The following is a 14744-nucleotide window of genomic DNA, read 5'->3' as shown; positions in this document are numbered from 1 at the left end:
GCTAATATTTGGGCATGGATAGGACTGAGAACAGGACATTGAAAATTGACTTGGGGAACCTGGTGGAGAGAACTTAAGCATCAGCTAAAGGTTTGGTTTTGTTTTAATTTGGTTTTAAGACATTGTATGCAACATTTAATGTGAAGCCTGACATACAGGTTTAAAAAAAACAAGGGGGAAGATCCCAAAAAGTAACTGAAAACTAACATGGCTAAGTGCAATTTGAGTGATGTATGTTAAATACCTACCTCCGCTGCATGAGGGAAATGGAAATAGCAAGATAAGGTTACCTCGCATTCAATTCAGTTATACACAGTGGGAACACAAATTTTCTCTGCTACTCATGTAACGTTAGTTCCATTCCTGGTAGTGTTCAGAAATACAAAGCATAAATAATCATTCATAATCATTATAAATAATCATAATACCTTAAACCTCTTTGTGCAATGGCTGTAAAAACTCTGGTCAAGCAAATAGTTCTATGTACGCTTCACAATCAGCAATACTGAACCTTCTGTTTCTATTGGATTTCTCTCTAGCGTCTCTCACCATAGTATATTAGCACTTACAAGTACCATTTTTTTCCGAGTCAAGTGATTTGATATTCTGAGTTAAAGAAATGTGTGGTTGACTAGCTAGGAGCTCAGGCAAATTTGTTTTTACAAATAGGCTTTCAACAGGATGTGGGGAAAGGAGTCGGATTTTGGAATTGTATAATTACTGTACCTCAGCCAGTAAACCATTTTGGATTGGATTTCTGCTGAGACTAGAAAAGTCATTCTCAACCAGTGTTTTGAGATCCTTTAAGTGTGCTGCTGGGTGCCATGCAATATTACCACTTTTAGGTGTGCAAACATTGCACATGAATCACAAAATCAACTCGCAGCTTTCAAATATTAACCTTTAGGGTCAAAAACATTCTGATTTGTTACAGTCTTTCTGAGTTCTATGGAGCAGAATTGCTTTATTATTTTTCCATAGCCAAGAAATGAATTAAAACTAAGAACTGTCATTTTTTAGGGGTGTCTTATATCTAAAAAGGTTGAGAACCACTGGTTTAGAGACTTGAAGAAAAAGGACATTCATTGAGGAAGTGTAGCATGGGCCTGAGCTCAAAAGTTGAGCTGTATCTTGGAGCAAAGATGATTTTAAATAGCTGGGTTAAAATTTGTGTGTGTGACCTAGTTATATTTCTTTAAAACGATGATATTAAATGACCAGGACTCTTGTATATTGAAGAATCAGACCATTGCTCTTTGGAGGAAGTTGGAAAGTATGAAGGGCAACTTATTTTTTTGTTTGAATGATGCCTCTAATCAGAGAGTTTGGCTTGTGTCTGTCAGACTAAGCACAAGCACATTTAGGAATAGCTAGAAAAGGACCCTAATGACTACTAGCTGTCATAGTCATGCAGGAGCAAGGGGACATTTGCTTTTAACATAGCTGTCTTGTGATGGGTACTTGTAAGGCTATACCTATCATTTTAAGTATTTATGTCGCTAAGTGTGCAATACTTTACTCTTGTTTGGACCTTGTTCTTTTTTATACTTGACCATTCTCCCCTTTAATAAGCCCAGTTACGCTATAGTTTTATCTAAACTTGCAAACACTTGAGGGTGGCATGGTTATTTTTAAACCTAATTTATATCTATGTGTGTGGTAGATTCTATTAACAGAAGTAGTTAACGGTTTCGCCTTTTCCACGGGTCCAGTCAGGAACTTTGTTGTCTTGTTGTGAATGGTATGTGTGCAGAAGGTGGAGTGCTTGGAATGTGATGTGTAAATGTTAATCTGGTTTGTATAACCAATTTCACAAGTTCTCCTTTCTCCCATCTCTCTCTCCAGGAATACATTTTACAGAATACTGATTATAAGTAACTTTCCCTTCTCTCTCTCTCTCCCCCATAAGAATCATAAAAATTGCACCTCAGATGTGGAGTCCATCTGTACTGGGACCTCCCGCAGTCTCAACTTTTGTACTTGCAGTATTTTTGTACTTGCAAGGATGTGGACAAATTGGAGAGAGTCCAGTGGAGGGCAACAAAAATGGTTAGGGGGCTGGGGACCAGGATGTATGGCAGGAGGAAAGGCTGAGGGAACTGGGTGTATTTAGTCTAGAGAAGAGAAGGCTAAAAAGGTATTTAATAGCAGCCTTCAGCTACCTGAATCGGAGTTCAATAGAGGATGGAGTTAGACTGTTCTCAGTGGTGGCAGATGACAGAACAAGGAGCAATGGTTTGAAGTTGCAGCAAGGGAAGCTTAGGTTAGATATTAGGAAAAACTTTCTCACTAGGAGGGTAGTAAAACACTGGAACAGGTTACCCACTGAGATTGTGGAATGTCCATCCTTGGCGGTATTTAACACCTGACTAACCAAACCTTGCCTGGGGTGATAGTTGGGGCTGGACCTGCTTTGAGCAGGGGGTTGGACCAGATGACCTCCTGATATCCCTTCCAACCCTAATTTTTGGTATTTATAGTGCATTCAATCCTTTGGATCCTTTTTCCTTTGTTATTTGATTCTCCTGTGAAAATAACAGCAATAATAGTTCAAGATCTTTATCTGTAGTTATTGATTTTTTTATTTAGGGGGAAAAAGCTTTCTTTTTCTAAAATTGAACCTGAAAACATGGATTCAGAGTAGACTTATTCAGAACAATACTGTACACTGAGTCTGTGCTATTGTTTGCTTCCTCTACACTTTTCCTGTAAAGGTGGCGTGCTATTTATTACTCATCTGCCCAAATATTCATGGAGTGGAGTTAAGCAAATGCGAGTCATCATTACAAGACTGCATGCACTTAAAGCAATGGAGCTGCTATGTCAACACAAATGGAACCATGTTACTTGAAGCAGTTATGGTAAAAGTTCTTCTGTTTAAAAATTCTTCAGGAGTTGTCGTGTGAACAGTTCCTTACACTTAAGGAAAGGGAAAGACGTGTTCATATGCATTATGATTGAATTATTGTGCACTTTTAGACAGCCCAACATATTTGCTTTTGGTGCCTGAGCCTACAGCCTAATCATAACTGTGAAATTAGCATTTGCTATATACCAAGGCCTACATAAGGAGTGGGCAAAATAAGGACCACAGACTGGATCTGGCCCACCAATTGCTTGGATCTGGCCTGTGGCAGCCCCTGTGGTGCTTCTCATGAGGTCAAGCCCTGCCTGGGGAAACCCACAGCACACTGCCACTTCCCTGTGGGGCTGCCTCTGGTGCTGCTGCAGCTGCCCAGGTACTGCTTGTTTTCCCCACCTCCAGTGGCTCTTCCTCCTGCTCCTGCTGTGGTGCTCCAGGCAGCAGGTAGCATGGGGAAGCAATGGTGGCTGTGGGGACACATGCCCGGCATCACACACCAAGCTGCAGCCAGGCAGCTCCTGCCACACTCCTGGCTTCTTTCCATCCACTCAGGTGCCCTCAGATGGCTGTTCATTGCACTGGGCGGATGGACTTGATAGAAGGCAACCTGGAACTGGAGCCCCATGCACTAGTGTAGGAGTCACATGGCTGCAGCTTCCCTGCCCCCCCCCCTCCCGCCTTTCTGGGCATTTGCTGCTTGGCATGGGTCCCCATAGCTTCCCTGCTGCCCAAAGTGGCATGGTAGGGGCAGGAGGAGGAGAAGGAAGAGCCTCTGGAGGCAGTGGGGAGCTGAGCAGTACCTGGGCAGCTGCGCATGCTGGCTAGGGCAGGAGCTGGGGCAGTGCAATTGGACTGGTGTGGGTTGGGTGCAAGTGTGGTGCAGGCTTCCCTGGATAGGAGTAGGCCAGGGCTTGGCCCCATGCGGAATGCTTCTGGGGGCAGCCATGGGCCAGATTGGGGGTGGGGAGCAGACCTCACTTGTACCACACCACCTGGGTGAACTCTGCTGCTTGCTCCCCCTGAGCAGCTCATCTGCAAAGCTTTTGGTTACTGTTCTTAGATTTTATTTTTCCATAAATGGACATCAGGAACATGGATACTATTAAATTTGTTCAGGTAGCAATGCACAACAGTAACAAATTTTAATTAAAGGAGAAAGAGAAGCAGAAAGGTAGAAACAGTTAAATGAATTAGACAATGCATTGTAAATGGCTTTTGTTACAAGAATTGAATAGTTATTTTGGACACATCATGTAAATCTTTTTTGCTGTTGTTTTTGTTCAGCTGCCCTTCAAGCCCTAAAGCGCAAGAAGAGGTATGAGAAGCAGCTTGCACAGATAGATGGTACGTTATCGACAATTGAATTCCAGAGAGAAGCCCTTGAAAATGCCAACACCAATACTGAAGTACTCAAAAATATGGGCTTTGCTGCTAAAGCTATGAAAGCTGCTCATGATAACATGTAAGTACTTCCAGAAAGCAAACCTGTAGTTTTGGAAATAAAATAAAAAGCAAGGTCCCATACAATCTGATAAATGCTTTGCCTGAAATGACTGACTTCATTTTTTGTAGCGGTTCCAAGCAAAGCAGTAAAATCTTTCTATTTCTTTAGATACAGCATTAGATTAAATTGCATATTGACCAAAATATAAAAGACTGGGATTTTTCAATCTGGAAATGTACCATAGGGTATGAAGTGATTGCTGACAAATACATTACTCTTTTGTTAAAAACAGAAATTCTGTCAGTATCATCTAAAATGACTTCAAACATGTATTCTGTCACCATCCATATAATACCAGCAGAGACTTAAGCCATATTTAAAAGAGTTCATAGCAATTCATCTCTTTCTTCTGTTCCATATAATTCCAAATAAAAATTTTAGGGGTGCACCAATAAAGATTGTCTTGGCCGATAGCTGATTCTTAATGAGCCATGTCGGCTGATACAAATCTGATAACCGATTTGGTTACCATGATGCTGGAGGCTGCTGGAGTGAACAAAAAGAAAAAAGATTTATTTATGTCAGCACTTTAAAATGTACTGACATCAACCTTTTTTGGTGGACTCCAACAGCCTTCAAAAATGGTGGCAGGAGCACGTGAGCTAAAACTTGTTGAATGAGCTTTAGTTCAAGTGCTGTTGCCACCATTTTTAAGCACAGGGACATTTAAGCAGAGCAGAGCTGAGTGGGGTGAGGTTGAATACGGACTGCCAGCTGTGGGCTCAGGGCTCTCTGCTCTGTTGCCTTTGCTCCAGGGGCCCTGTACCAGCCGTGCATCCCCTGGCCACCCAGCAGTGGGGGGCACAACTTGCCACCCCCACTGCTGCCAGGTGAGCAGTGGGTGCGCGGCCAGCATGGGACTCCTGAGGGAAAGGCAGCAGAGCAGGGAGAGCCATGAGCCCACAGCGACCAGCCCACATCCATCCTGTGCACAAATCTAGTGGGGCATATCTCCCCTCTCCTCCACGGGGTGCACACAGTTGCGGGGAGCTGTGTTCCCCCCATTTCCCCTGGATGAGCCTCCTGTGGTTCCGTCCCTCTCCCCACCCCCACACACCCCTTGCCATCTCCATAGACTTACCTTCAAGGAGCTGCCCTCCTTGCTGCCCGGCTGTTTTCCTGGCCATGTGCAAGCATGCGACTGTGCACGTCCATGCTGCGCCCTCTGCATTTCACTCCCAGCATCCCTAAGCAGCACCCCTTGCAGCTAGAATGCTTTCTTCCTGGAAGGGGAAACCTGCTGTTTCCCAAGGGAACCCAGGCATCTGAGAGTCTTGGCCCCACAGGGGAGAGGGAACCCAGGCATCTGGGGGCCCTGGCCAGAAGGCATAATTAATTATGTTTATCAGATAACATTATTGGCTACAATGGTCAAAAAAATCTGATAGCCGATAATGTAAATTTCCCTTTTATCGGTGCTGATCCAATATGTAACTGATATATTAGTGCACCTCTTAAAAAAAAAAAAAAAAAAAATTACATAAGGATTGAGAGTGCATGTCAGTAACGGAAAGTAAATTAGATTACAAAGATGTACTTGTTGCAAAATCAAATGTTATAGATCCAGGAAAAATGAGAGTCAGAAATAAGAGAAATCCTAGCATGTTCTGATCTGAAAATGCAGAATTAGGGCAAATAACTTTAACTCAGCCCTATAGTGACCATGCAGAATAACCATATGATTGAGGTATTTTAATGTTTCTGAAAAATTTATGAAGAATTGTCAGCTTTCAGAAACTCTGGCAACCCCCCTTATTTTCAGTGAGTGTGAGGTCACATGCTGTTCTTTGTTAAAATGCCTTCCTTTTGTTTTTGTTTAGCTGCCCTTTTAGAGACAGAAGTCTCTAAAAAGTAAAATCAAGCTGCTGTTGTGGAAGATGGCAGCTTCCTATGCTGTCTATAAGTAGTGCTTGCCATTGTCATTTTTGTCTGCGAAGGGTAGAAGTAGCAGTTTATTGGCAGCAGTGAGTAGCAGCAGTTTTTGGCAGGGAGTAGGGAACAGAGATTGCTCATGATGAAGTAGCTGGCAAAAAGAGATGGGGTTGAGAATAGGCACGTCTGAAATGTCACCAAGTAGTGGCATTGCCACAAAACCAGCAAATGTAATTTAATGGCTAGTGCCAGGCAAGTGAATGACTTAACCTTTTCCATATTTCTCCCTTCAGGGATATTGATAAAGTAGATGAATTAATGCAGGACATTGCAGAACAGCAGGAATTGGCAGATGAGATTTCAACAGCTATTTCAAAACCTGTGGGGTTTGGCGAAGACTTTGATGAGGTAACTCAAGAATTACTTGCTTGGTGTTTTAAATAAAACCCTTCTCTTAATGATCTGTGTTGACTATATCCAGATACAGTGCCGGGAGTTGTTTTTTTTGTTTGTTTTTGGGGTTTTTTTACATCTCAGAACCAGGGGTGCACCTGAAATAGAGAATTTTGTGGCTGATAGTGATAGCTGATTTTTAAGGAGGCATATCGGCTGATACCGATCCAATTTCTGATACCAGGCCTGCAGTGTGGAGAGCTGCCTCCAGCTGGTAAGTCTGGTGTAGGGGGAGGGAAGAGGGAAGGGGTGTGGGGGGGTGCATATTAAGGACCTCGGGAGGGAGGGCTGGGGCTGGGGCAGGGGCAGGGGCTGCAGCTCACCTGTGGGGTGTGGGGAGGGGGTCAGCTCCCAACGCCACACGCCGCTTGGTTGGGAGCTGCTGGTCCAGCGGCTCATTCGGCGCTCACTTGCTTGTCCCACAGCTTCCGCTGCTGGCTCATCCCACAGCTCCCGCTGCTGCTCCCACCACTCATCTGGGAGGGCACAGGGTGTGGGGGGCATGTGCCCCTGAATCTTCATGGGATGGGCTGGGGCCAGGGTTGTGTCAAGCTCTTCTTGGCAGGGCTGCGCTAGGAGGGAGCTACAGGGAGGGGTGGGGAGAGGGAGCTGCAGCCATAAATTTTCCAAAGCCCCTTCTCAACACCACAGCTGCCCAGCCCAGCGCAGCCCTGTCCCGCCGGGAAGAGCTTGGCGCAGCGATGGCTCCAGCCCATCCCACGCAGATCTGGGGGCACACACCCCTGCCCACGCCCTCCCGGATGAGCGGTGGGAGCAGTGACGGGAGCTGTGGGATGATCAGATGAACCGCTGGACCAGCAGCTTCCAGCCAAGTGGCGCATGACGAACAGAGCTTTCCCTTGCCCCCTGGACGAGCTGCAGCTCTGTGCCGTGCCCGCCCCACCCTGGCTGGGCAGCGCTTGCCCAGCCCCACTCCTCCCTCCCTACGGGGGCCTTGATCTGCCCCCCACGCCCCTTCACTTCCCCCTTCCGCCACACCTGACTTACCAGCTGGAGGCAGCTCTCCATGCAGCTGGGCTGTGCTCCTCAGTGCCTGTGCTGTGCCATGGCTGCACGTGTGCACGGGCTGTTTATTGGCCTTATATGGCTGATTTCCCATGTATTATATTTTCTTTATATCAGTGCTGATCCCATATCAGACTGATGTATTGGTGCATCTTACTCAGAACAATGGTTCCGAATGTTCTTAAACTTGAGGTGCCCTTCGGAAAATTCTGGCTCTTAGTTTTCACTCTTTTTTTGACTACAGGAAAATAATAAAGCAATTCTTCTCATGCAGAGAACTCAAAAAGCCCACAACAGGTCAGAATGCTTTTATCACTGGATTCCTGTATGAAAATTCAGGTGTGCAAACATGATTCACAAGATAAACCCAAACAGTACTAACATTGTGCAGCACCCTGGAAAGCATCTCAAGACACCCCAGTGCACCACGGCTCCCTGGTTGAGAATCACTGTTCTAGAACCTATAGGTGGTCTCTTCCATCTTAGGGAAAACAAACAAACAAACAACCCCCCCCCCCCCCCCCGTACACTTAGCTACAAAATCTGAGACTGCAAAGCCCTGGAGTTTGGAAAGCCCTGAATGTTATGACTGAATTCATTAAGTTATCATTTGCAATAATGTGCATATCTCAGTATACTTTCTTAATTGTTTGTGGTGCTTGTTGGCAAGCTAACCTGCATTAATTACTCTTTTTCTGTTTATCATATTAGGATGAACTGATGGCAGAATTAGAGGAACTAGAACAGGAAGAATTAGATAAGAATCTGCTGGAGATCAGTGGTCCTGAGACAGTACCACTACCAAATGTGCCCTCAATATCACTACCATCAAAGCCAGGTAAATGTCTTCCTTTGTAGCCAGTTCACTAATTGGTGCATTCATTAGCTTGATTGTTTTTAATACAAACTTGTCATTTGAGATTCCTGGTTGCAAGCAGCACACACAGGTCATATAGACTTACTTCCTGAATTGGAAGCTACTTCTAGAGGTGTTTATTCACTGGGCATACCCTCTCTCTCATTAAATGTATCAAAAGTTAATAGTTGTAACAGTGCACTCTTAGTATAGCTATAGCATAAGTAAGGTTCAATGTAGAGATGTGTAAGGAGGAAATGATGGACTGGGGATCTTGTACCACTGTAACGGACTCACAAGGAAGTCACTTGCAAGGAATTTTGACAAAGTAAACCATAGGTAAATGTGATGAGAGACTTGAGTGTAAAGCAGCCCTTAGAATTTTGTGTCTCAGGCTGCTTTGAGTACCTCAGAGGAATCAGACTTCATGACACCAGATGCTTGAATCTGTGCCTTGTCCTTGTGTAAGACTGCTTTGGTCTTCTATAGATGACCTATCTGTTCTCATTTCTTATGGGGGAAAGGGAGGAGAACTTTTGACTCTCTTGACAACACAGGGGGTTGGGCCTTGAGTCTAGTACTCAAATGAGACAAGTTCAGACAGGGTGCAGTTGTGTGGGAGCACTGTCAGATTGATTTGGAAAGAAGGGTTATGTGGGCAACCAGCGAGGAAACTCCCTTAGCAATTAGTAGGAGTTTTAAAATAGGCAGAAATGTTTGCTTGAGATATTTTAATACATCCACTCATCTTAGACAGAGATGAGAAGTCTTACCCCATGAAATCCATGCACCAAAGGGAATCTGTGAGAGTCAGAGTTAGGACTAGAAAATTCCTGGTTCCCTGCTTGGTTTGTCCTTCCCATCTATGCTGTATCCTGAAACGTGTGCTCAAATCAGCTTATGACCTATAGCTTCAACTTATATGTAAATAGGTGCTGTAGTGGTTCATTAAAATATACCAGACAATCAAAATGAAAAGGTATTAGCACATACCAGTATGTTTACTGCTTAGTTAAACACCTGAAGTTGTTCCCTCTTGAGTTTGTGCCTGCAAAGTACATGTTCCCTGGAGCTTTTTAAGTAAGTGTATCTCAGTTTTACCATGCTCCGAGGTTTAGTTTTGAAAAATATGTACTATACTGGTAAACGCATCTGATTAACGTGTGCATTTGCATTCTTTTCATCTGAGTGCCCCCTTCTCTTATTTAGGATGATGGTTTCAGGAAATTTAACCCAACTGGCTTTTAAAAAAAGTTAATGAGATATGACTGGAACAACATATGTTATGCGTGTGGGTTTTTTTTCCTGAGACCCGTGCTTTGGGCATGTATGTAGACTAACAGTCTAGAAGTACCTGTCTTAGAGTGTCCATTCCTAACTTCCATTTTCTTTCTTACTTAGCAGCCAAGAAGAAAGAAGAGGAAGAGGAAAATGATATGAAAGAACTAGAAGCTTGGGCTGGAAACATGTAGTTACAGCAGCAGCTGGCTGGGAAAAAAAAAGACTTTGGCCACCTGTCATAGTTGCACATGTGTTGGGAGAAAGTGTTAAGTGAAATGTCTTTACATCTTTCATTTTAACCCAAAGCAGTGGGGGCTGCATTGCTGTATTCTGCAAAGCATGGTCTGCACGTAGGAAAAAAGGGGCTTGAGTGAAGCTGCCTGCAGTTTATAATGTTGAATATCTGTAAAATAAAATGTATTTGCAAAATCCAACATTCAGCTTTCAGGCTATGCTAATGCCACTGCTAGATTTTCATCTTCTTGAGTTTTGGCCACATTTAATCTCAAGATCTGAACTGCAGTCTGTCATTTTAAATTGGTTAAAAATGTGTCTAGAAGTCTTGTAAGGCATTGAAAAAAGGAAAAGTCATAAGCCACTTTTGGGTTCTCATTATGTTTAGGTGTAAGAATGCATTAGATTTTTAGTTCTTTGCAAATTATATTTATATTCATTGACACTTGTGTGATTACTTTCTATTTATCATTACAGTGATCTGTCACTTCCCATTTTAATTAGTGAAACTGATCTGAAATTGACAAATAGTATCTTGGAAGTAGGTGGGATTTACACACAAATTTCAGTTGTATATTTTTTTTCTACATAGCACTATAGTGTTTATTGCTCTTTGTGATAATTGGTAACCCATTCAGATACATGCAAACACTTTAATTATTAGATACAACTATGGTTTACACTACATTAAATATCTTAATTTTCATATTGGGCTAATGTCTTCAATTAACTAATTTTATTAGATATACTGTAAATTGTATTTTGCTTATACTCGGTTTCTGTGCTTTTTGGTGTCAAGTGATCTTTGAGTATGCAATCATAGATTTGCTAGGCTTTGCCACAGGTGTAGAATCAAGTAATTCAAGTAAACTTCAATCTCAGGTAAGCAATATTGTTGGACAATTCCTATAACTCAGTGTTTCTTGGATGTCTTAATGTGTTGCTATGATGAAACATCAGTTTAAGACCTAAATCCAAAGGGTGTTAGAATTGCTGTAAATATAAAGCAACTTAGTTAAGGACATAGTTGATAGTGCTGGCTTTCTATTTTTCTTTCTCCTTTTATGTAAGTTATTATAGGAAGAGTCTTTAATCCCTCACAATCCTTCATAGCGCTGATTTTATTTAACCTTTATTTTTGGACTGCTAAATGCAGTTAAACTTACCGGTGAACTTGTACAAGTCAGTCTAGAGGAAGCGAACAGACCCCTTGACATCAGCATTGTTACTTCAGTTACTGACATGGAAACCGTAAGTGGCAAAGAGGCACAAATGGTTGTGCCACCAGCTTGAAACAAAGCTGTTCCCAAAGTAGTGGCAGTGGGACTGAATCAGTGTTGTTTTGCCCATTTCAAACAAGAAAAGAACACAGCTCCCACAGTAAGGAATGGATATAAGATGGGACTGAATAGAGTAACTCTTTTCCTATTTGTTGTTGGCCAGAGCTAGAACACTTGAGTATCTTTTCCAAACTGCTTTTCTCTTCACCCTGAGAAGTTTCATCCAAAGAATCACAGGTTCTTTCTATTTTTAAACCTTATTTGTTATGCAGCATTAAAATATTTGTTTAACACATGAAGTATAATCATTGGTCAGGAGAGTCTTGCTTCTAGATTGGACCACTGACTCCCTCTCCCCATGACATCTATGAACAACCAGAATTTAACAAAGGTAATAAAACAAACAATCAATGAATGTTACTCAGCCTTGATTTTTCTAGTTTAGGCTCTTACTTGTGGGCAAGTCTTATTCTTTAAAATAGTGAAGCACAATGTTAAACAGAATTCATATTTCTTTAGCTGTAAACAGAATGTCTAGGTTTCACCAGGAGAAATTGTTGCAGAATTCTCATTAAGCTTCAGGCTATTTTGTAATTGGAAATGAGTATCACAGTATCTAAAAATGGACAATGCCAATTTTGCTTTACATATCTGCTGCTCTATTGAAGTAGGCAAATTGGAAAATGGAATCCAAATCTCTTGATTCACCTTTTATTTTCCAGCAAGAAAAACAGTTTCATGTAGCAAAAATTTAGTTGGTCTCCATATGTAGATATTATGCCAACAAAGAACCCACCAACTGTTAGAGTAAGACAAAAATACAGTCCAGCCTGTTTACGATGATTTATCCCATTGCTTTTTATCAGAAGATGCTTCAGACCTTTACAAAGGTGATGAGCATCATCCCTATAGAGGGAGAAGTCAGGGCATAGCTGTTGTGAGGTGACCCTAAAGGCACTGAGCAGATTTGAATTAAAAGAGCTAGGATAACTGAGATTGAGAAGTTTGGGGGGGGGGGGGGGGCTGTTTTAAGTGCTATATGGTGTCCAGGAGATCAGGTCATCCTATGATGACTGCTGTAGGAGATTCAGGCTATAAACAGATGTCACATTTATCCCAGAACAAAGTGTGATCGTTCAAATGTCCATGTCTTTTGTCCTGGGGCAAACCCTAGAAAAGTTCAGGGGATAAAAAGTGTTAATGTTTTGTCCCAGGACATTGTCAAGTGCATCTGAATGGTTGTTCTTAGAGGTGCTGATGCATCGGTCTGATATCGGATTGGCACCAATATAAAGAAAATTGCCTATATTGGAAATCGGTTTGTTTTGCCTCATGCAGACAATAATGTGGCCGATTAAATGCCCCGTGTATGTGCGCAGCTGCAGCATGCACGGGTGCAGCCTGGTAGTGTGAAGAGCTGCATCCAGCTGATAATTCTGTTGTGGTGGAAGGGGGGCAGGGAAGGGAAGGGCGGGGCAAATTGAGGCCCCTGCAGTGAGGGAGGGAGTGGGGCTGGGGCAAGCACTGCCCAGGTGTGGGATGGAGCCGTGGTTCGTCCAGAGGGTGTGGGAGGGGGTGGCTCCCACTACTGCACACATCTGGGGAAGGCATGGGTGGGGGGGGGCGTGCACCTTTGGATCTCCATGGGTCGGGGCAGCTGCCGCTGTGGGCTGGGGCTGGGGCTGCGCTGGGCTCTTCCTAGCGAGGGTTGAGCCAGGTTGTGCTCAGGGCGTGTAGTGGCAGTGCTGGGAGGAGGTTAATGGGGGGGGCTGCAGCTCCACCAAAATTTGCAGTAGCCCCCCCAACACTCCCTCCCAGCAGTGCTGCCTGCCCCGAGCACAGCCCTGGCCCCAGCTCATAGCGGTAGCCACCCTGCCCCACTCTGCATGCAGATCTGGGGGCACACGTCCCCCCACTGTGCCCTTCTGGGGTGCAAGCAGTGATGGGACCCGCCACCCCCCATGTCCTCCAAACAAGCCGTGGCTCCGTCCCGTGCCTGCCCTGCCCTGGCTGTGCAGTGCCTGCCCCAGCCCCACTCTCTTCCTCACTGCAGGGGCCTCGATCTACCCCCCCCCCTTCTCTTCCCCCTCCCCTTCCACCACAACAGATTTACCAGCCTTATGCTCTTCAAGTTGCCAGGCTGCGTGTCGGAAATCAGATTGGTATCGGCTGATATGCCTCTTTAAAAATTGGCTATTGGTATTGGACCTAAAAATCTGTCGGTGCACCCCTAGTTGTCCTGTGGTTGCATCATTGAATCAGTGGCAGAAAAGTGATGTTGCCTTCAGCTGCCCACTAAACCCTGACAAACACAGATGCAGCTTGTCCCATGATAAATGCAGCAGCTGTTCCTAACTTCATTTCAGTCACATGAAGCGCCTATTTTTTGGCTTCAGGGAAGATTAATGATGCACAGAATAGTACTAAAGACTGGTGTAATCTGTACCAGAACCTTCCTGGTTCCAGTGGCTGTACCACACCATCCTTGAACTGATGTGCAGGCAGCATTCCTGAACATGGGAGAACAGAGGGAAGAATCAAACCACTGAAGCAACAATATATGCCTAACCACATGCACTTCTAAGGAGACTCTCGCTCATTAGCATTCCCCATTGCACTACTTGCAGGTGAAATCCCGTGAGCATACTTGAAGCCATTGAAGCAAAGGCAGTTTAGGAGATAACTTTGCAAACAAAGAAAGGTGAATTCACTTATCTATGGCTAAACGTAGTAGGAGGAGGTACTTTGTCCCTGGTAACAAATTTTGTCCTTTATGAGCTGTGTTGAGTCCAGCCTATAGCATCTTGCCCTACTTCATGGATCCTTTGTGTTTGAGTGCTTTCAGAAGTTGGACTGTAATAATTCCTTCTTCAAACTATTTACTTGACAAAGTAATGCTAGAGTGTCCAAGTGGGCTGGGTCAGGTAGTACCCTGGCTGCTCAGGTCTAATCTGGAACCTAAGGAAGTGTGAAAAATTGAAAAGACAGCTCTAGTGATATGCCAGGGTATCACTGTAGCCTTGAGCTCTCCTAAGTGCAGAGCAGGGAACACTTTCAGATATTCTTCAGTTTTGTTGCTAGGTGGTAAAGGGAATTTTACTATCAGATGGAGTTCCTTTGCATTTATTTTCCTTCTTTTTTGTGCTAAGAATATTAGATATTTTCCATAGTCCCCAAGTGGGTACAGCTACTCCTAAGGAAGGAGTAGTTCTTGTGAATGTATTGCTTCAATAAAGTAATTCTGAAAGGGTTTTGCCTCTGAGAGCGAGCACCACTGAGGGTGGAAAGCAAGTGTGCTAGACTAGTATGACATCTGCAAGTCAAGTGAATTTTTAGGCTGAAAGCCTGTAAGAGAACGCGGGAGTTGGGACCAAC

At 43.8% G+C, this 14744-nt stretch overlaps 1 protein-coding gene across 2 annotated transcripts in view; it reads left to right on the top strand.

Moving 5' to 3' along the window:
- CHMP4B (charged multivesicular body protein 4B) overlaps positions 1-10795 on the top strand; it is a 37597-nt gene extending 26802 nt beyond the window's left edge. The window contains exons 2-5 of one of the 2 annotated variants that reach the window (XM_006267293.4): positions 4148-4325; positions 6533-6647; positions 8430-8556; positions 9979-10795. In XM_006267293.4, the coding sequence (XP_006267355.1) occupies positions 4148-4325; positions 6533-6647; positions 8430-8556; positions 9979-10046 (488 nt within the window). In that variant the 3' untranslated portion in view covers positions 10047-10795. Of the gene's footprint in view, positions 1-4147; positions 4326-6532; positions 6648-8429; positions 8557-9975 lie in introns of both variants that reach the window. The other variant, XM_006267292.4, reaches the window with a different exon arrangement.
- The last annotated feature ends 3949 nt before the right edge of the window (positions 10796-14744 follow it).

Source organism: Alligator mississippiensis, chromosome 9 (assembly GCF_030867095.1).
Source record: "Alligator mississippiensis isolate rAllMis1 chromosome 9, rAllMis1, whole genome shotgun sequence".
In the NCBI taxonomy this organism is placed as follows: domain Eukaryota; kingdom Metazoa; phylum Chordata; order Crocodylia; family Alligatoridae; genus Alligator; species Alligator mississippiensis.
The sequence above is the reverse complement of the archived record's forward strand: the minus strand, read 5'-3'. Positions and strand labels throughout refer to the sequence as shown.